The sequence below is a fragment of the Moschus berezovskii genome, chromosome 1 (genome assembly GCF_049115385.1).
Source record: "Moschus berezovskii isolate FMDL1 chromosome 1, NW_MosBer_1.0, whole genome shotgun sequence".
NCBI classification, from domain to species: Eukaryota; Metazoa; Chordata; class Mammalia; order Artiodactyla; family Moschidae; genus Moschus; species Moschus berezovskii.
This window is the reverse complement of record NC_142460.1, coordinates 79,922,858-79,949,910: the sequence shown is the minus strand read 5'-3', so window position 1 is coordinate 79,949,910 and position 27,053 is coordinate 79,922,858. Positions and strand designations below refer to the sequence as shown.

General features: G+C 40.5%; 1 protein-coding gene across 3 annotated transcripts; it reads right to left on the bottom strand.

Annotated features, from left to right (window-relative positions):
• Positions 1 to 874: 874 nt before the first annotated feature.
• Positions 875 to 26,871, bottom strand: QTRT2 (queuine tRNA-ribosyltransferase accessory subunit 2). Of its 3 annotated transcripts, none has more exons than XM_055428801.2 (9): positions 26,759 to 26,871; positions 19,712 to 19,933; positions 18,894 to 18,949; positions 16,911 to 16,987; positions 13,504 to 13,716; positions 9,217 to 9,416; positions 6,721 to 6,872; positions 4,530 to 4,647; positions 875 to 2,889 (listed from the first exon to the last, which is right to left on the bottom strand). In XM_055428801.2, exons 2-9 carry the CDS (start codon positions 19,909 to 19,911, stop codon positions 2,658 to 2,660), a joined length of 1,248 nt encoding a protein of 415 aa, XP_055284776.2. In that variant the 5' UTR covers positions 19,912 to 19,933; positions 26,759 to 26,871; the 3' UTR covers positions 875 to 2,657. The 3 variants fall into 3 exon arrangements, with proteins under 3 accessions (XP_055284776.2, XP_088693204.1, XP_055284863.2); XM_055428888.2 differs by lacking the exon at positions 875 to 2,889 and adding an exon at positions 2,900 to 3,756; XM_088837078.1 differs by lacking the exons at positions 16,911 to 16,987; positions 26,759 to 26,871 and having other exon boundaries at positions 876 to 2,889; positions 19,712 to 19,790.
• Between the last annotated feature and the right edge of the window lie 182 nt (positions 26,872 to 27,053).

The following is a 27,053-nucleotide window of genomic DNA, read 5'->3' as shown; positions in this document are numbered from 1 at the left end:
CATTCAAGGTGTGCTTACGGTCCCCAAACGGGGCTTGGGCGAATTAGGGGTCATGGAATGGCAACTCACATCGGTACCTACAGACCGATAGGTGTCAACATAGTACTGTGGGCCACACAGGCCAGTGCCAGCTATTCCCCAGCAGATAGTAGGAGCCAGGACTGAGCTCCAGAAGACCCCTGTACCTCAGAGTCAGAAGGCTTCTCTCTTCAGTCCGTGCTTCTTGTAGCCCCTTCAACTCAGGAGCAAGCCACCAGGAAGAGGCTAATGCAATGGTTAACTTGAGTTTTAGTCAGATGGAGCCAAGTCTAACCTGGGAGCTGACTAGTGGCAGGCTTTTGGCAAACCACTCAAACTTCCAGAAATTCTTGGTAGGGCTCAGGCAGACAACTCAACCTTCCTGAAACTCAAGCTAGGAATAATATCAGCACCACATAGCCATGCTGTAAGAGTCAATGAGATATGTGTGGAAAGCATTTACTAAGGTGCCTGGCACAGTAAAATACTCCATAGATTGTGGCTATCACTATGATTTTTATTATGTGCTAGCATAGCCTTAAGGCCTCTGATCATGTAAAGGACAGGTGCTCCCTGAATCTCTCTCCTGGATTCGGCATTTAGTGTGTGCACACTTAAAACAATGACTACACATGGGACCAATGTAGAAAAATTCTTTTCTAATGGAGAACATTTCTGGTACCATGGAAATTAATGTTTTGCTTAATAGATGCATTACTATTTATAGGAAACCAGATTAGTATATTTTTTAAATTAAAAATGTTCATTGGTTATTGACTTTAATCAGTTTAAAGGAAAGAAATATTCTTTCAAATGTGCTAATAAGAAAAAGATCCAGAGAAACGGACAAAGTTGGGCAGAATTTTCAGCATTTTGAACACAAATAAAGCTCATAAATTTTATATGGATTCTAGGATATTTATTAATACTCCTCCAACAATGGGCTTGACATTGAACAGGAATATAAACATATGAACAAGCCCAATCCAATATATTTCAAAACAAGAAGATTGAGAATAGAAATTCAGTCTTTTGTAAGTACGCTTGCCATTCATTGGAGGAGAGGTTACAGGAGTATCTGTGAATTCTGAAATTCATGAACTTTGGAATTCATGTACATTCTTAAACCACTAATAAAAGAAGACCATACAGATGGGTGCCCAACATATAAAAATATAGTAACCACATAAAAATTAAAAACAATGTTCAGTAATGCCCACTAAAATGAACAAAGAGAAAAATACAGCATAAGAATATAAAACAAATATTTTATACCCCTATAAACAAAGGCATCTTTTTGGTTCTATTGTTTTATAAAAACTATGTGTGAAACACACACGTATGTGTATTTTTACAAGAAACTTGACAAATATAGAAAAGCACTTCTAAATAAAAATCACCTGTCATACCATCAACATGAATGTCATTCCTTTGACAAGAGCAGAAAAAATTCATAGAATGAGGTGTGATCTGGGAAGGTCTTCCTAGCCTCAGGACCTGCCAATGCCAATTCACCAACCACTTTAAAATCCAGGGGCCAAACCTCTTTTTAGGCTCTCAAATATCTCTACTGTTGCCTGACTCCTGATACCACTGTATTTTAAATCAGGCCAACAGTGATCAATAAACAAGGATACATGTAAAGCTATGGTTCTAATCTAAAACTTCTTGTTCCCTAAATATTACGAGCTGGATGGAACCTTAGATATTCCTCTGGTACTCTTCACTACACCTGTCCCCATTATTCAGAAGGAAACAGGAATGGGGATGTTAAGTGATATATGCCCAAGTGTTACAGCTGAGTAACTGAAAGCCAGTCCGCTAACAGCCAGGCCAGGGCTCCGTCCAAGTGAACACACAGTGACTGAATCTCCCCAAGCGATGGAACTTCAGTCATTACGTGGCTCGACTATGAATGAGCCTGAAAGGCAGACCACAGTGGATCCGTATGACCAGATGAAAGCTGCAATGCAAACTTTCCGCTCCACATGGGCAACTGTGGTGACTTTAGGGAGGCGAGCCACAGGAAGACCATATGGTCAAATGAAGAGTGTGCCCTGAGCCAACTGGTCATTGGAGCAACGTGAGAGCTCCACATTCCATGGAGATGTGAGCCTGGGGAAGTCACAAGAGTCATTTCTGGTTGACTGCACTGCCAGGACAGCTTGGGAGGCAGAAGAATCCAAAAGACGCCCCTGAGAATATTAGGATTAAAATGAAGAAAACTCTTGAATCAGCTAGATTCCTCTTGGTCAGCAGGTGTCTACAGAGGTCATATGACTTACGAGCAATCATTTCCCTTCAAGTTCCAATCCAACTCAGTGAACCCTCAGATTCTCATCATCCCCACTTCAAGGCTGTCCTCTTATATCTAAACAAATCTCTATTGACTAAAAGAGTGTAGAAATATGAAAGGTCATGTTTCAATTTATTCTGATCAATCTAGGTCATTTCAGTCGTAAGAAGTCTCTTTAGCCTCATGTGGGCAGAGCTCAGTACAGATGTTCCTACTTTAAGCAGACTTCATTCTCAAATATAAGTGATTAAAGTTTAAAGTTACGATCACTTCTGGCTCTCTTCTTCCCACATCACAACCGTGGTGCAGGCTCGACGTGAAGAGTCAGACTGGGTGCCACGTCTCAGGAGGCTTGCCTGCGGATGAGCTCTTTCAGCTGAGCCAGTCTGTCACTTTTCAGTGCTTCCCGGATGGAGTGGAAAAATCCAAAGTAGTGTTCAAAGTTGTGCATCATAAGCAGGACGCCAGCCAACAGCTCATTGGTCACCAGCAGATGGTGGACATATGCACGACTGTGGTTCTTACAGCAGTAACAGGAACACCCTCTCACGAGAGGACTGAAGTCGTCCTGGTACCTGAGGAAGGAAGTTACAATGATATTCCACAAGAAACTGACAACCCAGAACACCTATTCTGCTGGCACATAACCAAAAGTTAGTAACACGACTAGCAAACATAGTGCCAGGCACCTGCTGAAGAGGGCAATGTAGTCAAAAGGTAACAGAGAGCACAGCGGGCCAGGAGATTCAGAAGTCCGGCTCTGATGGATACAGCCTCCGAGACCAAGGCTTACCAAGGAGCAGCAGCAGAGTCACATGCTCGCTGCCTCCTGCTGAGCACAGTTAGTCACACTGTAAAGGCACACAAAAATGTGAGGAGACGCGGTTCTGAAGAATGACACTCTTCTCCCACTTGCCATCAGAACTATAATATTAGAGGAGACAGTATGACCTTTTACTTGCAGAGCTTTTTGCAGTTTACAAAAAACTTCTATATATTCTGCCTCATTTAATCTCTGCAACCACCCATGCAGACAGACATTTTTCCTGTCACTTTACCAATGAAGACTGGCCAAGGGGGCTAAAAGGGAAGGCTCTGGAGCTACAATGACTGGGGCTTGCTTCCTGGTTCACTACTCAACTCTGGAAAGTCACTTAACCTCCCCCTGGGTCTGTTTTCTCATCTGAAATGTAATCAGGTAATAACAATGCCTTATCAGTGCTTACCTTATAGAGCTGTTACAAGAATTAGATGAGTTAATATAGTAGAGGACACAGACAGGCACATGCTAAGCACGGTATGTACTATCTTTTATCAGCTATTAAAAAGAAGTTAAATGACTTGACCAAAGTCACACAGTCATGAGCAGAACCACAATCTGAATGCCAAATCTCCAAAGCTTCAAGTCTATTGATGATAAACACAGCAGTTTCCAATGACATCTACAATGTAAGGGGAATTTTAGTAGTAACCATTTATATCACCCTAGCTTTTTAAAAACAGAAATGAATCTCCTTGGCTATTTCTCAATAAGTCAAATATGGTAAACATCAGCATTGCAGACCTACAATCAAGAAGTCGCTACAGAAAGAACTAGGAATTTCATATTCTTTCATAAATTTTCAAGTTTGTACTGTTACTAGATAGTAATAAATAACTCTGAGTCCCTAAAATGTCCCTTTACATAAGACCAAAAATACCCCAGCATTAAAATAAGTGTACCAAGTTCCAGAAAAACCACTCACTTGTTCACTGATTATTTCCACTTTTGGCCAAATACAAAGTTACAAGATATCTTAGTTTAGTCTTTAAAGAGGCAAATACTTTATTTAAGAGTTATAATTTGTATATAACCAAGATGGTTTAAATTCCTTACAATTTAAAAATCTTGTTGTATTTTATCTTGAAATTCTTATTTTACACTGTCATTATTTAAAGTAATCGTAAGAAACACAAACAATGGACTTGGTCTAATCCTCCTGACAGCTCTTCTAAAACATAAGTTATCAAGCCTCAGTTTTCTGACAAGACAAAGTACACAAATTCATCTACAGAAAAAACGAGTTCTGCTGGCACTGAATTTGAGAAGGCCCAAACAATGTCCAACTATAAATATTTTATAACTCATAAACTGAGAAGGGAACAGTTACATAAAACTTTTAAAACAGACTGAAACTAAAAAGACAGAAATCAAATTTTAAAAAACAATCCTTACTTTTTTTCCTTCAGATTAATTTCAAATGATGTCATTTCTTGGTTGCAACTGGTTGTTTTACTTTTCTCTGTTTGATCCACATATTTTATTTCTTCCTGTGTTCCATTTTGTTGTAATACTGAGGACAAACCAATAAGAAGTCTTACATAAAGATCAGATAAAGAGGGGCCACTGGGAGAATTTTTGTTTTAGTTACTATTTCAGGCCCTTTGACCCTGTAATTCCACTCCTTAGAACTTATCTTAAGGAAATGCACACACATTAAAAAAAGGAACATGTAACAAGGTGATCACTGACCTGTAATCTATAGTATCAAAACCTGGAGATTCAACTACGTCTAGCAAAACATGCTTATAAGGATATATCTTATAATCTTACTCTAAAGGAACGATTTTTAAAAAAACCAGCTGGGTGTGTGTGTTTGTGTGTGTGTAAGACAGAGCAGGTAGGGAAAGAATAAATGTGTGTGCCTGTGTGTTGGAGTCATGACGTATCTTAATGTACATGCAAATTCCTTGGGCTTTGTAACTGCCTATATTGCAGATTAAAAGTAGAATATGGTTTTAATTTACGTATTCTGTATGGAGTTCCCTCCAGGGAACTCAGTTAATCCAGAATTAAATGGGAATTTGAGTTGTTCCCTTGAACTCTTTGCTTTAAGTAAGAACATCGCTGGAATTACAAGAGAAACACTAGTTACTATGCAAAGAGCCAGCCAGAGTGCAAGTACAGAAGTATTTCTGGGAACGAGTAATAACAATGTTAGGAAGGAAAATGGGCAGATGGTCCTAGGAAGGTAAATTCACCCAGGTGAAAGGAAAAAGCGATGTAACCTGAGCATTGAGCCCATGGCTATTCTAATTTTGCTGCCATTATTGGCATGCTGATGTGGAAAACCATAATAAAACCCTGGCTTTTGAAAAGGCCTTGTCACTGGGGAAATTACTGCCTACATCAGGCAACTAATTCTTGTGGAATTTTCACTTTGTAATTGGCAAAAGCTCCAATTTACTATGCACATACACAAATATGATTCATAATAATACTTTAATAAAAATGTTTAAACTCAGTTTTTCCAAGCATGAAGAAATCTGGCTTTCTCTGGCCCAAAAGGAACTTGTTTATTCCAGAGAACTCAATACCAGGTTCTCTGGAAAGCTTTGCATATTCACAGTACAGAATGACTAACAATCACCTATGTGCTGGCAGAAATAATTTCACCTGTAAATGAAGCCATGAACATTTATAAAGTGTTTATGGTACACCTATCTGTATACATACGTTCTAGTCTGTCTAAAAGATAGTAAACCTGGCCTCCTCTGCTTAAGAATTTGATCAACTTGATTGATTTTGTTTCCAGAAGTAATTCCATATAGATTAACGCTTAAGTCGTGTTACAGAAGTGTAACAAATCCTGAATGAAATTCTCATCACTTGTGGGGAATAAAAGGAGCCTTTAAAGAAGTCTCTGACCCTACTCAAATTAAAGGGGAGCAGCAGGAGGGAAAGGAAAGCACACTCTGAAGGCCAGAGGACATACGGGCCCACAACACTCTCCTGAAACACTGCAGACACTTCAAGGGACCCCAACCCAAGTCTGTATCCCGGTTCCTTTTCTATTGCCAGCTAAACATTAGGATCTGAAACTGATTTTCTTGACTTCTGAATAACAATAAAAGCAAATGGCAGTGCTTCAAAGCAACATTAGCAGAGGAAAACAGCTTTCACATCTCAGTATGAAAAAAAAAAGCAAAGTAACACTAAGATCAGTGGGGGTGAGACTCCCTGTATCTTAGCATGAGGTTTGCAAAAAACAGACAAGAACTCCTTTGTGAAAAAACAAATTAACTTTTACCAAGCAGTTCAAAGGTTTTCTTTTCTTCGATTTTCATCACTATTCATTCACTCTGAATGTTCTTTTTTTCTGGCTGTTAATAGAAGAGGTTTTGTTTTTCTTGGTTCTGCTCCCTACAAAGATCACTTCCGAATATTGATGAGCTATGTGTGTAGTATTAAGTGCCTGGTTCTGTGTGCCAACATGCCAGAGCATACAGATAAGAAACAAAGATGTAGTTTTATACAAGGCTGGCTTTACAGTATGCACATATTCTGGTTTGTGACTCAAGCCAAAAGCTGATAGGAAATAGAAAGAATTTAAGGGTGACACAGAGATTAACTTCAAAAGACCTACATGTCTCTTCAGGATTCGGCTGATAATCAAAGCTGAAAGTCAGGGCGCATCCCCGCTCTGTCACTTGATAAGGGAAAAAACTCTCAAATAAATCCACTCCTCTTTCAATACACTCGAGCACCTCATCTGGCCGGCTAACACCACAGATGAGCCTGTGAAAATAATACATACAGTGACATGAGGACAACGCCAAGAATGAAATCAGAGTCTTTCCTGAGGGCATTAACAGTAATAATAATGAAAATCATGGTTAGCGTGGCAGGCAGCAGATAAAGAGGTGTGGAGGAAAGACTGCAGAGCTTTGGCGGCAGAAACCTGGACTGGAATCCCAGCTCTGCCATTTATTTACTTGCTGTGTTACTTTGGGAAGGTTTCTTAACCTCTCTGAGTTTTAGTTTCCCCATTTTAAAAACAAAAGCAGGAATATACATCCCATAGACTGGCTGTGAGGATGAATGATGTACTTGAAAAAGCAGAGTGTAGTTTCTGACTCCAAAAAGAAGCTAATAAGGGTTAATTTCCTTTCCCCCTCATCCCTTCTGAAACAATCTCCAGAGTCTTGGACTGAACTCTGTAGCCTTTCTATCCACTGCATATGATTTTTTTTTTAGTGCAAAGCTGTGTGCTTTATTTCCCCTTCAAATACTCTTCCATGTTTTAACTGTACTTTGCTTATAATTTTTTCATTGTTGGCTCAAGAAAGACATTTTTACCTACTGTATTCTTCATAGCTCCATTTACAAAGCAATTCTTACTCAAGGAATTCCAACTCTGCCAACAGGATCCAAGAATCTAGTTAGCTTTCTTTATGCTTCTTTATATTTTCTTCATTAACAAAATGTCTGCATGGTGGAATGAGATGGTATTTCTAGAGGCAATAGGTAATGCATTCTGAGAGTGTTAATAATATTCAACTAGGTTTTGCCACTAAAACAAGATAGGGAGATGCAATAGATCAGGGCTGGCTGGCTGCTATTTTTTATGTTTGTTTTTCTACTCATAGTCCCTTTTATAAACTGGCAGAGAAAAGCTTATAGACTCTCTGATTTCTAAAAGAAGTCCAAAAAAAGGCTTATGTAATATTAAACAACCAGAACCCTTAAATATATGCTGGTTTTTCTGACTACAGTTTCCTTCAAGTAATGTCATGTTTTTAGAACTCCTCTCCAACTGAAGCTGGCATTTCTACACACTTAGAGAAAGAAAAACAATCCCAGCTTTCAAATCCAGTAACAGACATCTGTGAGCATTTAATTCAAAAGAAGTCCAGAAAATGACTAGAAATACTAGTGCTGAATTGTCATCTGCACCCGAATGAAATAAGCACAGGAGGGAAAGCAATGAACACAGAGGGCTAGGAGAAAACTGGGACGAGGGTGGGGAGAATGCTGGCGGGGGTGCTGGAAATATCCTGTTCTGGCTGGTGTTTACAAGCATATACAGGAATAAAAATTCATCAAGGCATGCCGAAAATCCATATACTTAACTGCAAGCTATACCTGGACTTTTTTTAAAAAGTAGTACAATTACATACATATATATATCACTCAGGGTGTCCCAGTATAGGTAAAGCATAGGTGCCTGCAATGCGGGAGACCTGGGTTCAATCCCTGGGTTGGGAAGATCCCCTGGAGGAGGGCATGGTAACCAATTCCAGTATTCTCGCCTGAAGAATCCCATGGACAGAGGAGTGTGGCGGGTTACAGTCTATAGGATCGCAAAGAGTCCACACAACTGAGTGACTAAGCACAGAACACATATTACTCATCAGCCTGGGGGGTATAAGCATTACCCCATAATCAAACTTCTTAATGTATCTGCAGGAAAAAAAGCATGAATATTCATACCAACTGGGATAAAAGACTACAGTCTTTTTTTTAAAAAAAAAGAAAAAAATGTGGATAGTCTGGTAAGACATCAGCTGGACGCAGAAACCTACAGATTTTTTTTGCCTTAAAATCTTGCAGATCAACTCTTCTCTCCAGCACATAGTGAATCCTGTGATGGATGGAAACAGCCAGCCCCACTCAGGTTGCCAGTTCCCTCGATTTCAAAAAATACTCCTCCTCACTACCTGCCTCAAATCTAAGAACCTCTTAAAGGTCCTTATTGATAGAACCTATCTTCACTCTCCTGGGGACCCCAGATCTGTCCTCAGCTTTCTGTGATTAAGGCCAGAGTTCCATGTGACTTTCTACCTGTCCCCAGGTTATAATGAATAAAGAATATTATTTATATTTGGTACAAGAAGGAGGGGGAATAATATAACACTTGCCTCACTTATAAGAATCAAATAAACTAACTCACATGGCACTGTCCTCTGGCCTACATTCTAAAATCAAAGGCAAGACGGCCTTGATGGAAACTCCCCCAAGCAGACTCAGCTGAGAAAGAACATAATCAAAACATCAAAAGACACGTGCACGTAGAAACTGCATACTACACTGCACATTCTGCAGCCCACCAGGCTTGGCCTGCATCCTCCTGAACACTAGCCTTGGTTTGTCCTCCGGCAGTTCCGCAGTGACCGATGACAGTAAGAGAAGTCTAGTTTCCAGGGTCGCTGGATTCCCCTGAAAGCCATCCAGAAGGAAGCCGCCAACAGGCCGCTTGGCTGTTTCTCGAGCTGACCTCAGCCTCTCCTCCGTCACATCTCCACCTTCGATCACTCCAATGATCGAACTTTTCTTGAGGACCTAAGGTGAGAAAGGATTGAACATTTTTAACTGTTTCCAGTAGTGGAGACCTCTGTTTAAATGAGCATTAGTTACCAGAAGCCCCCTGGAGAGACGAGAGCTCAGTGGAAGCATGCAGGGGGATGGCACACTCTCCTTCCTGAGAACCTTTAGGGTTCCAAAGAACACAATCTGAAAGCCATTCAACAAGGTAGGAAAAGACTGAAGAGAAACTGAGACAATCAACACAGGCAGTCATGCTTTAGCTTAAACACACACCAAGCAGGAAAAGAGGAAAAGAACAAAAGCAACAGCGTTCACCTGTAGAAATGGTTCTCCTGGTCTACTCTAGGCTACTTCTAAATCTCTTAGGACTCACAGACTCAGAAAGGGACAGTTAGAGACTTTGGGAAGGTCATGTATACACTGCTATATTTAAAATGGATAACCAACGAGGTCCTACTGTATAGCCCATAGAACTCTGTTCAATGTTATGTACCAGCCTCCGTGGGAGTGGGGTTTGGGAGAGAATGGATACATATATATGTATGGCTGAGTTCCTTTGCTGTTCACCTGAAACTATCACAACATTGTTAATTAGCTATACCCCAATACAAAATAAAAAGTTTAAAGTTTGGGGGGAAAAAAATCTCTTAAGTTATAAATAACATTAGGAACTGCAACACTGTTTGGCTAGGACAACTGATTGCCCATTTGGAAAAAGATAAAACAAAAATTAGTACTGTACACCATTCTCAAAAATAAATTCCAGATGGCCCTAAAGATCTAAGCATAAAAGATACAAGTAAAATACAAGTATTATAAAAACAGATTAAGTATTTTTATACTCTTGTGATAAAGTAGGCCTTCCAAAGCAAGATAAAGCTTTGGAAGGAAAAGGAAAAGACAGACATAATTAAGCACAGAAACATTAAAAAAAATCCCTAGTGAAATATCAACAAAGGTAAAGGGGAACCTATTCTTTGGAGGGATAGATAAATGTCTACACCATGGACAAAGCTCCAACAAATCCTCTAAGCAAAGGACAACCCTACAGACATCTAGGCAAGTATGTGAATATGAGCTTCAGAAAAACACATCCAGAGAGCTTACTAAACCTCACAAGAAAATGAAACCTGGAAATAATTAGATACCATTTTTGCCCATCACACTGACAGAAAAGTCAAAAGATAAAAAGCAACATAGTAGATGTAAAAGGGTTAGAGAAACAGCACTTACATACCCTGACAACTACAGAGAATAAAAATTAGTTCAGCCTCTTGCTAGGGCAAGCATACAACATTTACCAAAATGTCAATACTTTTATGTTTATACATTCTAAAATTCCACTTCTAGGAATATCACCTACAAATATATTTATTCATACGCACCAAAGTTTATTTTTGGTGCATATGAAACAAAGATGTTTAGAATAATGAAAAACTGGAATCAGGCTAAACATTCATCAATAGAGCAGAGGCTTAAGTAAAGTATAATATGTTCATAGCATGGCTGGCTTCCTACACAGCTGTTTTAAAAAGAAAGCAGAACATATAGTAATATATACACTAACAGGAAAATCATTTCAAGACATTGTTAAATAAAAACAAGTAAATTCCTGAAAAGATGATCATATTCATGTAATAAAAACCAGAGGCATGCATATATGTAATAATTATGTGTATGTAACTATAAAAAATAAGGTTTACAAGGAAAAATACCAATCAACAGTGGCTCTTCGATAGAAGAAGTGGGTGGGAAGGGAGCCTGGAAGGCTATAAAGAGACTAAAAGGCTATGTTCCTTCTGCTTCTTGGTTTAAGCAGGAGGAACATAATCAGACTATTCCTCCAGAAAGAAGACTTCAGCTGCTGTGCGGAGAGTGAACTGAGGGTGAATGCGGTTAAAGGATGAAGCAGAGATGACCTGAATCACTGGGGAAGCGAAGAGGATCTGGACTGAAGCAGCAGCGATGGAGTGAAGAGGAGAGAGAGGATCTGCAACCTCGTCAGGAAGAGCAATCAACAGCTCAACACAACCTGACTGATTAGTTTCCTGGGGAGAGGATGAAGACAAAACAGGACGACTCCTGGCTCCTATTTCAGATGTCCAGGGAGATGACGAGAAGAGCCAAGACAGGGAATCCTAGGATACCAGTGGAGGGTGAGGGAAGATGACTATTCTGTTTTGCGTGTTCTGAGTTTGAGGTATCAGCCACTGAAGATACGGAATAAAAGTTAGGGCAATGTATATAACTGGTGCGACCGCCCCGGCTAGACAGCAGGAGGTGCTTGGCACAGGCCTGCCACTCCCCTCGCCTGCTGCCATGCTAGACACAGCCAAGAGACTCTCCTCACCCTGCTGCACTGTGCACAGCTCTGAGCACCTTGAGATGAAACCTATTTACCATCCCCAGCCTCGGGAATACACGGAGAAGGAAGGAAAGCTGATGACAGAATCTTGAGGAGCTTCGATACTTAGGGGCATTCAGAATAAGAGGATTCAATGGATAAGAGGAAGAAACCACAGGGGGAGGAAAAGATGCTTGCAGACATACAAAGCAGACGGTTACACAGGCCTGTTCCTTTACATGATTGGCACAGCCCCAGCTATGAACTTGTTTTCATGGGTATAAGAAGTGTAACCACCAGGGACTTGCCTGGTGGTCCAGAGGTTGAGAATCCACCCTGCAATGCAGGAGACACAGGTTCGATCCCTGGCCAGGGAAGTAAGATTCCATTTGCTGCCAGGCAACGAAGCCTGCACATCACAATTAGAAAGCCCGCACGCCACAACCAAAGATCCTGCACGCCACCACTAAGACCTGCTGCAGCCAAATAAATAAGTAAATAAAAGAAAGTGTGACCGTATCGTCTAAAATGGAACACACTTAAAAGGGGGCACTATCAATAATCATGTCAGGACAACAGCATGAGGGGTTCAGAGAGGGACCCGAGCATTTGCCCAACCCACAAGAATAATGTGAAATGGTGTGGCTGACAACACACAAGAGCGATCTGAGGCTCATCCGGCCTTTCTAACAATCACACTCTATCACACTCCCTGCTCTCCTTTCTACTCATCCAAACATTACTCATCCTACAAGGATAATTACTGGCCGAAAACAATTGCTAGCAAATAACTGTTAGCAGAGCTAACAATTCAGAGCCGCAGCAATGTCCCCATGCTGAACCCTTACTCAGATACTGAGCGTTCTATCAGAATGACAAGTACGCGTCCTCTAATTACTTCATGTGTATTAAGTTGATTAGCCGAAGTACATTTTTTATTAGTAAACTCAAAATAATGATCTTTCTCAAACTCCATGTGCTTTGCCACAGTGGGGCCTGCTCGTGGCTCGGGATTACTCTACACAAACGACCAGACACTAAAAGTCTCTCCTCTGATGGCAGTCTCCCATTCTCCCACCTCTTCTGCTCTCTGCTAATGAGTGCCTTCTTTTCCAGCTTTATTAACTTTGCTATCAAGATCCCGTATTCACTGCTGCAGCTTCACCTTCCCCAGCTCACGAGATGATGAGGTTACTATGCCTTCAGGATACAGAGCCAGAAGGGGCACGTTCCAGACACATCTAGGGAACTGGAGTCAGGGTGGAGCGAGCAACTGAATACTAACTGAATACTAAAAAGGGTCTGGAAAGACTCAAGTCTCTGGGCAGAGGAACCGGGACTGTCACACAGGGAGAAGAGTGCTGAAGGAGAGCCAGAGGAAGAGCAGGTGTGAGCAGAGGAGACTCTGAGTTTGTCACCTCTGAGTCTGAGGTGCATGAGAGGGACAGCGACAGAACGTAGCAAAGGCCTGTGGCTGTGACGCTGAGGAGAGTGATCTTGACCATACACACAATTTTAGAATTTTCAGCAATTAAGACTAAGGGGAGCTTCCCAGACAGAACATACAGTGTGGGATGAAAAGAGAGCCTGAGACATCCTAAAGAGCAATAAAACATTCAGAGAAGAAAACAAATCAGGAGAGAAGAAGAGAACAAGAAGTGAAGAGCAAGAAACAGGAGGGGCAGAAAGGGTGGCATCACGGAACGTAAGTTAGCTAGACTTCCCGAGAGAAAGGCGTGGTGCGTGGTACGGCTTTACCTTTGACTCTTCCTGCAGCTTCAGACAGTTATCCAGGAAGAGAAGCGATCGGTCAACAGACTTTCTGGCCCTTTTTATGGAAGTCTCTCCATCGCAAGTTGCCTCTCCGTCTGAAATGCACTGGAACCAGTCTGGCTGAAGGGCCTGCTGAATGGCCATGAACTTGGAGGCAGTCATTTCTACTCGTCCTCCAACACCCCACACAGACACCGACTGCGTGGAACAAGGCGATTGGAATTAGCAAGAACAACGTGCAAACAAGAACGTAATAAAATGATTAAAGCAATTCCAGGTTCCACTCTTCTTTACAGTTGGAGACGGTGGCAATCCCATCTTCTAGACTTGGTGGGTAAAGAGGTTTCCCATATCATATTCCAAATTTTCTAAGGACCTGACAGCTCATAGTGTCCTTCAACGTCCATTCAAGCCAACTTCTCAGTTATCACCCGAGAACTCTCTGACTACTTTTCCAGAATCCCAGTCTCTCTCTCTCTTCCACCCCACGCTGTTTCTGACTATACCACAGACTGCTTTTTCTGTCTTTCAACACATTGTTCCTTTTGACTGAGATGGGCTTCCCCTACTTCTTTGCCTGTTAAAATACTATTCAAGACATAAGAGTTTAGATGCCATCTTCTCTACTGTGTTCCCCAAACTACTAGGCATAATCAATTGTTCACTCTTATAATCTCTATCAGCCATTTGTATTTATTTCTTTTATAGAAAAGATAGCCTTTTTCACACCATTGTATATTTGTCTGAACCAACTACCTAATATCATGGTTGCGCACCAAACGCAGTCTGGGCCTCACACATTATAAATGTTTCAGTTCAGTTCAGTTTACTAGCTCAGTCGTGTCCAACTCTTTGAGACCCCATGGACTGCAGCACGCCAGGCCTCCCTGTCCATCACCAACTCCCAGTGCTTACTCAAACTCATGCCCACTGAGTCAGTGATGCCATCCAACCATCTCATCCTCTGTCATTCCCTTCTCCTCACACCTTCAATCTTTCCCAGCACCAGGGTCTTTTCAAATGAGTCAGTTCTTCACATCGGGTGGCCAAAATATTGGAGTTTCAGCTTCAACATCAGTCCTTCCAATGAATATTCAGGACTGATTTCCTTTAGGATGGACTGGTTGGATCTCCTTGCAGTTCAAGGGACTCTCAAAAGAGTCTTCAACACCACAGTTCAAAAGCATCAATTCTTTGGTGCTCAGCTTTCTTTATAGTTCAACTCTCACGTCCATACATGACCACTGGAAAAACCATAGCCTTGACTACACGGACCTTTGTTGGCAAAGTAATGTCTCTGCTTTTTAATATGCTGTCTAGGTTGATCATAACTTTTCTTCCAAGGAGTAAGTGTCTTTTAATTTCATGGCTGCAGTCACCATCTGCAGTGATTTTGGAGCCCCCCAAAATAAAGTCAGCCACTGTTTCTACTGTTTTCCTATCTATTTGCCATGAAGTGGTGGGACTGGATGCCACGATCTTTGTTTTTTGAATATTGAGCTTTAAGCCAACTTTTTCACTCTCCTCCTTCACTTTCATCAAGAGGCTTTTTAGTTCTTCTTCACTTTCTGCCATCTGTATATCTGAGGTTATTGATACTTCTCCCTACAATCTTGATTCCAGCCTGTGCTTCTGTGCTTCATCCAGCCCAGCGTTTTTCATGATGTACTCTGTGTATAAGTTAACTAAGCAGGGTGACAATATACAGCCTTGACGTACTCCTCTTCCTATTTGGAACCAGTCTGTTGTTCCATGTCCAGTTCTAACTGTTGCTTCCTGACCTGCCTACAGACTTTTCAGGAGGCAGGTCAGGTGGTCTGGTATACCCATCTTTTTCAGAATTTTCCACAGTTTATTGTGATCCACACAGTCAAAAGCTTTGGCTTAGTCAATAAAGCAGAAATATACGTTTTTCTGGAACTCTCATGCTTTTTCGATGATCCAGCGGATGTTGGCAATTTGATCTCTGGTTCCTCTGCCTTTTCTAAAACCAGCTTGAACATCTGGAAGTTCACAGTTCACGTATTGTTGAAGCCTGGCTTGCAGAATTTTGAGCATGACTTTACTAGCGTGTGAGATGAGTACAATAATACAGTAGTTTGAGCATTCTTTGGCATTGCCTTTCTTTGGGACTGGAATGAAAACTGATCTTTTCCAGTCCTGTGGCCACTGCTGAATTTTCCAAATTTGCTCGCATACTGAGTGCAGCACTTTCACAGCATCTTTCAGGATTTGAAATAGCTCAACTGGAATTCCATCACTTCTACTAGTTTTGTTTGTAGTGATGCTTCCTAAGGCCCACTTGACTTCACATTCCAGGATGTCTGGCTCTAGGTGAGTGATCACACCATTGTGATTATCTGGGCCATGAAGATCTCACCACCTCTTCTTAATATCTTCTGGTTTTGTTAGGTCCAGACACAGTCTGGGCCTCACACATTATGAATGTTTAATACATGTTTACTCATTAGACATAGTTAGATACAGAATTATATGCAAAGACATAAATCTCGTAGTACACAAGAATCTCTGTATGTTCCTTTGGTTACTGCTTCCCCTACAGCATCTCTCTTCTCAGAATAGATGTACATAATTGGAGGACCACATACAATCTTTTTCATCCTGCGTAACACTGAATGAATCCGTTCTCCCTTATAAATGGAATAAGCAAGGTCAAAATATTTTCTTTTGAATTCAAATTGCAAAATAGAAAGAAGTGTAAAACAGAAGACAAATTTTAAAAAGCTATCTTAGGTAAGATTAATAGACATTGTTGATATCAATAAAGTGGGTGAAGAAAAAGTAACTATGTTTATGAAGTAGCGGTATATACTGAAGTATTTCCAGAACATTGTCCTCTGGGACAATGCAATGGGGCCGTATCTCAGATTAAAACTTTTAATGAAGTCTTTTGGATACTATTTTTGACTAGCTGAAATCGCTTGGTATGCATCCAGATTTTTCAAATTCTGTTCTAAAGAGCAGTATTATACTGAAGTCCTACTATAAACAGTTACACATGTGATAACACTCATCAGCAACTTTCCCTACTTTTCCTGAGGTTGTTAAAACTGCAAATAAAGCATGGCACCAAAAGACTATTTTTTTCTACCATTATAGTAATCTTTTTTTTGGGCATGTACTTGACCTTTCTTTCCTCCCAAATTTTTGGCAACAGTAAAAAAGTTGGGGATACATTCCTTACCTTAACTCATCTGTGGGCTGCCCTATAAACCACACCATCCCACTATAGTCACACAAACAAAGAGAAGGCATAAAGGGATCTGGAATGCGACAGCATCCCAGGCAGTGGAATCCTTGCATCTGAGGGATCCAATGGGCTGACTTCCTGAGACAAAGCTTCAGCCTTGAAGGACCTTCTGAGAACATACCTTATTTGTTACATAACCAGCTGGGCAAGGGCTGACTGGATCATGCAGGGAACAGTACAAGAGCGATTCTGGCATGCCTGTATAAACAAAAAAGAACCCCTAAAAGCACTTCCATTGGCAATTACATGGTGCCATAAGTGAAAGCAGCTTCATAACGTGGCTTCATATCCAGCAGGACAGATACAGTAACTCTAAAAGAGTAAACTGCCCACACCCGACCTTAGAATTTTAGGAGGCCTGTCAACATGAATGAAGATTATTTTGAAACCTACAAATCCAAAAGAAGAATTAAACATTCATGTCTAATGACACTGAGTTTCTACAAACGAAATGTATAACCAGAAGCATGATACAATGAAAAGTGATTAGTGAAATGTTGACCCTACTTGATTTGCTTTGAAGAAAATAACATTAAGTTCATTCTCCATAAGGTACCATCCAAGGGGAGCTTGCTACTGGAAAGATGAAATTATAGTCAACAGGTAACATTATTAATAATAAATGGAGCCCACATCATGGGTCCCTAGGGACAGAATTATAGAAAAACTATAGGACAATGCAAATGGATCTCCTTTTCAGTAAGTTTCATTGACTCAAGATGATAGTTTCTTAGGTTTTTTTAATCAAAAAGACATTCGTTAAAAAAAAAGTTTATTAACTCATATGTACTTAAATTTCATATGCCACATTTTCATAGGAAAAAAACAGGATTTTGCTGAAGACCAAAAATATAAAGCAAACAACAAAAATCTCTGCAGTTCTCCACCTTATTTTCTACAATTTCAATTATTACAATTATCTCTAGAAAGCTTATATTAGCTATTTTCACTTAATTATATGCTTGGATACTTTAAAGCCAGTTATTAAGACTGGTCTCAGATCAAGGGAAATGGTATTATATAAATTCCTCTATGGAGATACAGGCCCTTGTGACAACCAAGTCATCGTGCGGTTTCCCTCAGAAGCAGCAAGACTGAATAACCAATGGAAACAGATTTTCAGTCACTTAAGTGAGTCCCAGACACTGAGGAAAAGCTTCAGAAGAAAACTGTTTAGAGAAGAGTTGGTTCTCTGGCTGTCACTGCTAAGCTTTTCCTATAAATAAATGGGCACATATACTGGCATTTAAAATCCTATTTCTGGAACAGCAGACAATATTAACATATCAGAATATAGGTGAATATAAACTCTTCATCCTCTGCCGTGTTTTAGGCTCAAACATGACAAGCCTACTTTGGGTCTTAGGTGTGTTCCATGCAGTCCCTCACCTCTAGTCTCTTCTCTCCTGGAGTGTCAGCCCACACCTGTTGACCACCACCACTACACCCATCCCCTAACCTTGCTTACTCCTACTCCTCCTTGACCCACAAGGTCTCTATTCTAACCTCCGTTCACATGGACTCTACAGCAGGTTATATCTTCCTCCCTCTAGGCTCTCACCATACACGTACCAACTCCCGATCCTGCAAATGCAGTCACCACACTCTATTAGATCTACCTGTTTATCTTTATGCCAACTAGGCTCTGAGTTTCATTAGGGCAGTTAATTGTTTCCTACTCATCTTTGAGGAGAAGGCAATGGCACCCCACTCCAGTACTCTTGCCTGGACAATCCCACGGACGGAGGAGTCTGGTAGGTGGCAGTCCATGGGGTCGCTAAGAGTCGGACACGACTGAGTGACTTCACTTTCACTTTTCCTTTCATTCATTGGAGAAGGAAATGGCAACCCACTACAGTGTTCTTGCCTGGAGAATCCCAGGGACAGGGGAGCCTGGTGGGCTGCCATCTATGGGGTCGCACAGAGTTGGACACGACTGAAGTGAATTAGCAGCAGCAGCATATTTGAATCCCCAATGCCTATTCTTAGATGCTCAATAAATGCTTATTATATTCATGAATGAAGAGTCAAAAAACAAAAAGCATCTTCAACCTCCAAATTAATATACCAGAAGGCACATGCAAATAACTTGATTAACTTTTACCTATAAACTTTCCAACTCCTTCCTTATATTCTGCCAAGACTTCATGATGTTCTGCCCTATAAGAAAATAGAAAAATATGTAACGTAATAATGAATCATTCTACAGATACTCTATGCAACAACTGAAGCCCTCGTCTCCTCAGCCAAATGAGCCACGTTACAGTAAGCGTAGTCTCAAAACACCAAGTACACCATATTCAGGAGTCCCCACTCATTAGGTTGGGTTCATTAGACAAGGCGAAGGTCTTTAATTTGCAAGTGGCTCTCTGAGAGAGAGAAACTGGCAAAGATCAAGGGCTTCAGAATATATAGATTTTCTTCTTCCCCTTGTTCCTTTAAAATGACTGTTACTAATACAATCTTGCAGAGTAATTTGATCAAATAGCAGATTTTTCAGTTAGGGATAAGGTCAGTATGTACATGACACAAAATGACCTCACTCTATTAGTTCTGTTACCCTAGAGTAGAACTGGCAAGTACACGTGCAGAGACAAAGGAAACTCTGAGGCTGGAGCATGAAGACAGCCCCGCGGTCCCAAGTTAGCCCTTACAGGGCATTATGGGCTCCATCATCCCTGGGAGCAGCGGCAATGAGGGCGGTATGGAAAAGCGAAGCAGCTTTAACATGTAGGTCTGGCCTGTGCCTTCCAAGTTATGGTCAGATGATGTATAATATTTGATATCTGTCTTCTGATTTCACTATAAAAAGCCTACACATTTTGTAAACAGAAGCAAAAAAAGTCTCTCTTTAGTGCAACTTAGTAAGGTAACCAAGCTGCTGCTAAAGTTGACATGTGAATGATCAGGTCTCATACTTACAGTGAAGACAGGGTAAGCTGAGCCATGGCAGGAACCCCGTGGATTTTATGCAGGGTGTGGTGGGTCAGGTGGGGGGCGGAGCCAGCCCTGGTGTACAGAAGGCAGCCTGGGATGTCCATGGTGCGGTCCCCTGTTTTGCCAAGGTTTTTTATTTTTCCGAGGCGACAGCCATTAACCACCTTGGTAAGATTTAGCTTCATCTCAAAGGGATTCCTCTAAGTCCTGATAAGAAAAGAACATTACATTCAGAAGTTCCATGACAAATAACGGCTAAACATTTTTGAAAGAAAGCAACTTACAGAAAAATAAATAACATGTTTCATATACTTCCCAGTCTAGAATTTTTTTTAGATATCAGGAATAGGGGCATGGGAAATGACAGAGAGAATAAGGTACCTTTCCCAAAGTCGCAGAGCAATATGATACATCAACCATATTTAAATTCAATCAGGGAAGTTTGGTCTCAGCTGATGAAAACCAAACAAATGGAAGGACAGAAGTAAAGACTAACCATGGGAAGAGCACTCTGAAGCCAAGGCTTACTCTCAGCTTTGAAAATGTGTATATGGAAAGGTCACACTGCTTAAGAAATACTATTTTGATTTATTTTTTCTTTCTCTGATCTGAGAGGATACTAGGCAACATAGTAAATCTTCCTAACATGTAATTCAATGAAGAAAACAGGTTCCAAAGCAGCATTCCGCTGTTTACTAAAATATACGGAAGAATATATAGGCTTCACAGGTGGCTCGGTGGTAAAGAATCTGCCTGCCAATGCAGGTTCAGGAGACTCGAGTTTGATCCCTGGGTCAGGAAGATCCCCTGGAGAAGGAAATGGCAACCCACTCAAGTATTCTTGCCTGAAAAATCCCATGGACAGAGGAGCCTGGCAGGTTATAGTCCATGGAGTCACAAAGAGTCAAGCACAACTGAGCATGCACTCATGGAAGAATATATATGAACAAATAAACAGAGATTATCTCTGAGAAGTGGGATTATTTTCCAACCTTGTTCTTATAAAAATAGAGGTGAGAAACTGGCGTATCGATGCAATTCACAAGCAAAGCTGCTTTTACAATTGGAAAGGAAAAATGTTTGATTAAAAAAAAAGATGCACTTTCTAAATTCCACAGATACACAGGGGGAAAAAAAATCAGAAAACATTGTCGATTACTTCGTTGGATTGTCTTATTTATTATTCAGTAAAGCAAATTCCAGGCTCCAATTCTTTAAATGCCCTGTAAAACTTGGTAACCAGGCATGGCAGATCATTTGCAAAATGTCACTGGATATCCAACATTCTGAAATACCAGTGTCTCTACAGCAAGCACTAAATCCTCTCAAATTTTTGCAAGTTAGGCAAGGCCCAGTTTTATTAATAGATAAATTAACATGGCTCTCTGAGTGGCTCCAACCTTAGATCCTATCCCCTTAAGCACTATATTAAACCACGCTGAAAGTCAACCATTGTTTAAAAGATATTTTACCAAATAAATAAGCATTATCTATCCATGGGGTTGCGAAGAGTCAGACACGACTGAGTGACTGCACTTTCACTTTTCACTTTCATGCATTGGAGAAGGAAATGGCAAGCCACTCCAGTACTCTTGCCTAGAAAATCCCATGGACGGAGGAGCCTGGTAGGCTGCAGTCCATGGGGTCTCTACGAGTCAGACAAGACTGAGCGACTTCACTTTCACTTTTCACTTTCACACATTGGAGAAGGAAATGGCAACCCACTCCAGTGTTCTTGCCTGGAGAATCCCAGGGACGGAGGAGCCTGGTAGGCTGCCGTCCATGGGGTTGCACAGACTCCGACACGACTGAAGTGACTTAGCAGCAGCAGCAGCAGCAGCATAATGAGTTAAAAGATATTCAGAAATGCATGCAAATATTCCTTTTTTGGGTGTCATAAATTCTTACATTGAAATAAAATAATCCTTGTGAAATTTAGAAATAAGAATAACTACTTACTATATGGTTCAATAAGTGATTTCATGTTAAACATGAATTATGTTTGGCAGAAACTAACACAATATTGTAAAATAATTACCCTCCAATTAAAAAAAATTTTTTTTTTTTAATAGTATGAGTATTTCAGGAAAGGCTGGTCAATTTTCTATTTTCAACCTTCATTATTTCAAGTTATCATAAATACAGACAAAAATAACTCTGGGGATTTCCCTGGTAGTCCAGTGGTTAAGATTTCACCTTCCAAAGCAGATGATTTGTATTCAATCCCTGGTCAGGAAGCTACGATCCCACATGCCTTGAGGCCAAAAACCCCCAAAACATAAAACAAGAATATTGTATCAAACTCAGTGAAGACTTTAGAAATGGTCCACATTAAAAAAAAAAAAAATCTAAACAAAAAGTCTCATTGGAACCCACACAAATAGAGAGTGTTAAGGGGCTTCCCTTGTGGCTCAGATGGTAAAGAATCTGCCTGCAATGTAGGAGATGCAGATTCAATCTCTAGGTTGGGAAGATCGCTTGGAGGAGAAAATGGCAGCCCACCCCAGTATTCTTGCCTGGAGAGTTCCATGGACAGAGGAGCCTGGTGGTCTACAGTCCATGGGGTCGCAAAATTTTGGACGAGACTAAGCCACTTCCAAGGGAAAAAAGTTATGATTTAACAAAGGGTAATATAAAAGCTACTTTTTATAAAACTGTGTTATCACATATTTAAATATGTAATTACATATTCAGTTCAGTTCAGTCGCTCAGTCGTGTCCGACTCTTTGCGACCCCAAGAATCACAGCATACCAGGCCTCCCTGTCCATCACCAACTCCCAGAGTTCACTCAAACTCATGTTCATTGAGTCGGTGATGTCATAACTGTATTATTACATGTTAAAATAAAAGGAAGTTTATACCAAAAAATTAAATATATTTACAGGCTAATAAGAATGCAACACAGAAAATACAAGAGAAACGTCATTAGTTTACAAAATCATATTTCTTACTGATTTATCATAATACACATAATCTTCTGATTTCAAGTGATAAAAATAGTTTTTAAACTAACAGAGCTCTGATGCCATTTACAGCAAAGTTAAAGAATGTACTTTGCAATCTAAGTTCTAGAGAATTGAAGCTGGGGGAAGCATGAAGGTGAGGAATTCACTTTAAGGTTAATTAATCAACCCTATTATTCTATTAGAATCAACTGACATGGAACAATAGGTTTTTGAGATAAAAATAAGAACTAATGAAAATTTACTGGACTAAGGTTACTAATACTGCAAGAACTTAGCACTTACTACTCACACACATCTGAGAATGTAAGAAACTGCATTGTCCCACATATTTTCAGAAAGGCCTATAGAGAAGAATTTGCTTGTTCCTCTACTTACTCCAAAAATTCTGTCTCATCTAAGTGTTTAAGCTTTGTCAAGAGTTTCAACGTATACACATGAGTTGACCATATAAAAGTAGAAAGAGCCTTTATTGGATAAAACCAGCATGTTTGAAAAAATGTAAGACTCTAGAAGACTACCAATTTTTATTATTACTCCTCCTCATCAAACCCTTTCATTTTTCCAGTTTATTAATAAATAAGACTGACAAACAAAGCTGCTGACAAGCATAAGACAATGTGCTTTTCCATGTCAAGTTAACTCAATTTCAGATAAAAACAATCCATAACTCTTTAATAAACCTCTGTTTAACACCCCAGGTAATGAATGATTGACATTAGACTTTAGAAATGGTGAGAATAGTTAAGTCTGACCATTACTACCGGAGACGCTGAACTGAGAGCTCATCATGAACTTGAAGATCCCCTCTGCTGTTCCACAACCACGACTCTGAGGCTAAGTGAGATTAATCAGAGTCTAGAACCCAGGTCTCTGCCAAGAGGCCTATGCTTTTGATTACATCTTTGAAGTGAGAGTCACACAATGTTTGTATATACATATCTCCTTTTGCCTCTCTTTCCTCAATCAAAGAAACAGCTTCCTTCATTCTAAACCCAAGGTCTGTTACTACAGGTCTGTGTTAGTTCTAGTGGACATCAGCCACTGTGCTCTTAGATGCAGGGTTCTCCTGTGATATGATGTAAAGTTTAATCTCCAAATCTTTAAAGATGAAATTCAAAGTCCTCAGCTTAGTGTCCTGAACTCACTAGGTCAGCTAGAGAGAAATACCCACTTGGTTTTCTCCACAGTATGGGACTCTGATGGAATGCACTCACATTCTGCTATTTAGGGTTTCTTAAGAGTCCTACCCTAAACAGTGAATGGACATGGCATCAAAGAAAAAAGTAAGCGCGGTAAAGTAAACAACTGGGTTTACGGAAAAGTATTCCAATAGATAAACTGCTAGTGGTGATCCTCTGTATTGTGAGAATGAATGCAAATATTAAGAAATCTGAGGAAAGCATCAGAGAATGTATTTTACCTGGAAATCAATATTTAAAAAATAACATGGAACTTTGTCCAGCTTTGAACCCAGCTTTCCTTTCCTAATTACTGATCAATTTGTGGTTAGTATTTTTATAATAACACCTCAAACACAAAAAGCTTTTATTATGGAGTAATGTAAATATAATATATACACATAGTTTTAAAATATGTTTTTGGAATGATATAATCTACTACCCCAAGCAAAGTTCTCAAGAAACAAACAGTCTCCAAAGTATTAAATGGTTTTTATCTGGCCCTTTTCCTTTTCACTTTCTATAAGTCTCTTCTAAGATTTCTGGGGTATTGATGTTCTTGGTATACAAACATCCACACTTTCACTTCCTGGTTAAGTCTTAACCATTAGAAGAGCCATTTGGAAATAATAGTGGAAAAACTCTTAATCACTTTAAGGACAAGTAGTCATGCCTTTACAAAGGCTAACCAAGATTCCCTGCACCTGTGGCAGCATGATACCTGTCTTAACACCTCCACTATCACATATTTCTCCCCTCCCTCTATTCCCTTATGAAAGAAGGGATTTTTTTTTTTTTTTAATGTTTCTTAATGGATTCTCTACAGACTGTCATGGGAAGATGACTTCAATATGTTGAGGGAAAAGAGCGAGCTTAGGCGAACATATTTTTTGCAACAGAAAAGTTGCATATATATAGTTATAAATATCGAAGAAGGCAATGGCAAGCCACTTCAGTACTCTTGCCTGGAAAATCCCATGGATGGAGGAGCCTGGTAGGCTGCAGTCCATGGGGTCGCTACGAGTCAGACACGACTGAGCGACTTCACTTTCACTTTTCACTTTCACACATTGGAGAAGGAAATGGGAACCCACTCCAGTGTTCTTGCCTGGAGAATCCCAGGGACGGGGGAGCCTGGTGGGCTTCCGTCTATGGGGTCACACAGAGTCGGACACGACTGAAGTGACTTAGCAGTAGCAGTAGCAGCAGTTATAAATATACACACAAATACACACTCTACACTGTCTGTATGCGCATATTAAAAAGCAATATGGTGCACTGAGCTAACTAAGAAAAACACAGAAATGATGTACTTGGAAACTAGTAACAGAAGATGAGGAGGAGACTATTCAGAGGCAGTATTCTAAAATTCTTTCACTATTTGGGAGGAGGAGAGAGATCATGAAAAATGTTAAACTTTAAGTATGTGTGTTTAAAATTTTTAAGTAACCATTAAAAGATTACTGACAATGTATAATTCCCAAACCCACTGGGGAGGGACAGGGAAGGATAAAGAAAAACTGGTTAATATTTAAAGGCAAGAAAGAGGAAAAGAGACCAAAAAGCATATCAAAAATAGAAAATACAGAATAAGATGGCAGAAATAAGTCCAAATATGTCAGTAATCATAATAAAAGTTAAAATTAGCTTTACCTACTTAAAGATATAACAAGTAGCAACATTTATTGGGTTTTTACTGTGTATCAAGGGTGATAGACAGGGAGACCTGGCGTGCTGTGATTCATGGGGTCGCAGAGAGTCGGACACGACTGAGCGACTGAACTGAACTGAACTATATATCAAGTACTGTTCCTCACAAGTTAACTCCACTAACATGTACTGTCATGTCACTCTAAGACATATGTTATTATTAGAGGCATTTTACAGATGAGGAAATGAGGCTTAAAAAGTCACCATTTAGGAAACGGCAGAGCCACTTAAATCATTGAATTCTGCCCTTTGAGCCTGTACTTTAATAGGCTGATATCTTGTCCATAAACATATGCAATGCTTACATACTAACTGTAATGTTAAGATATAATTTTCAGTCATATTTTCCATTTTGCTATAGTGTTATTGGTGGCATTCACTGAGCTTAATTTACCCCTTGAAGCTAACTAATTTATGATATTGCATAGCTTGGATGTAACACTATTTAATCAACCATCACTCTTCCAATGAAAACTCAAGTTACAGAGCAGGTCCTATGATTGGTGGAGTAGTCTGAGGGCAAAGCTTCCCTGATCTTTCACAAATCTCAAGTCTAGTTTACGTTTCCAAGTAGAGGTCTCTGCATACACTGATTTTTACTGGGTACCACATTCTAATGATTTAGGTACTATTGCTCCCATTTGAGTAAACCGAGGGTCCGAGAGTTATTAAACATGTATCCTAAGGTCATACGACTACAAAATGACTGGGTCCAAAGCTGCCGATCTAAATCTCTACTCTGCCTTATGAACCTACATACCCCAGCATGGACAGTTCCCGGGGACACCTAGGCTCAGTCAATAACGACGGATTTAGCTTCACTCCATGGGCCATCTCCAGACTTCGCGCAGTGCTTAGCTCAGGTGTTCGAGATCGGTCCAACCCTCCCAAGCATCCTGGACAATCTAGAAAGACTTCCGCATGGGAACTTAACCCTTAAACAGACGCCTGTTGAAAGGAGACACTTTTCTCTCTGAGGTGAGGTGAGGCCACACGATTTGGGAGAATCTAGATTTACAGAAGCCAGGACCCACCAGGAGACCCGGAAAGTGAAAGAGACATGGCGGGAGGGCAATCACAGTTGCTGCAACACAGCCGGGAAGGATCTAGACGCGACGCGACGCGACTCTCTCACAGCAGCCCCCACTCACTCGAAGTAGGGAAGGGAGATACTTACCTGCAAACCTCCCAACTTTAGGGAACTTGAAACTCCCTAGTTTCTCGCTTTTCGCTACCACGTGTACAGCTTGCAAAATTCTCTGCCCCCTGAACCACCGCCTCCGATGCCAGAGCCAATCAGGGAACACTGCGTCATCACGGGGCGCCAGGAAAAGGCAAAGGTAATTGCAAAGCGAACACTGGTGATTGAGAGGCGGAGGAACCGCTACCGTTGCCATGGGTAACTGAACAGGCGCGTTCTGCCTGGGCAAAGCCTCCTGGGAGTGGTGGTTCGGCTGCGCCCCACACCTAGC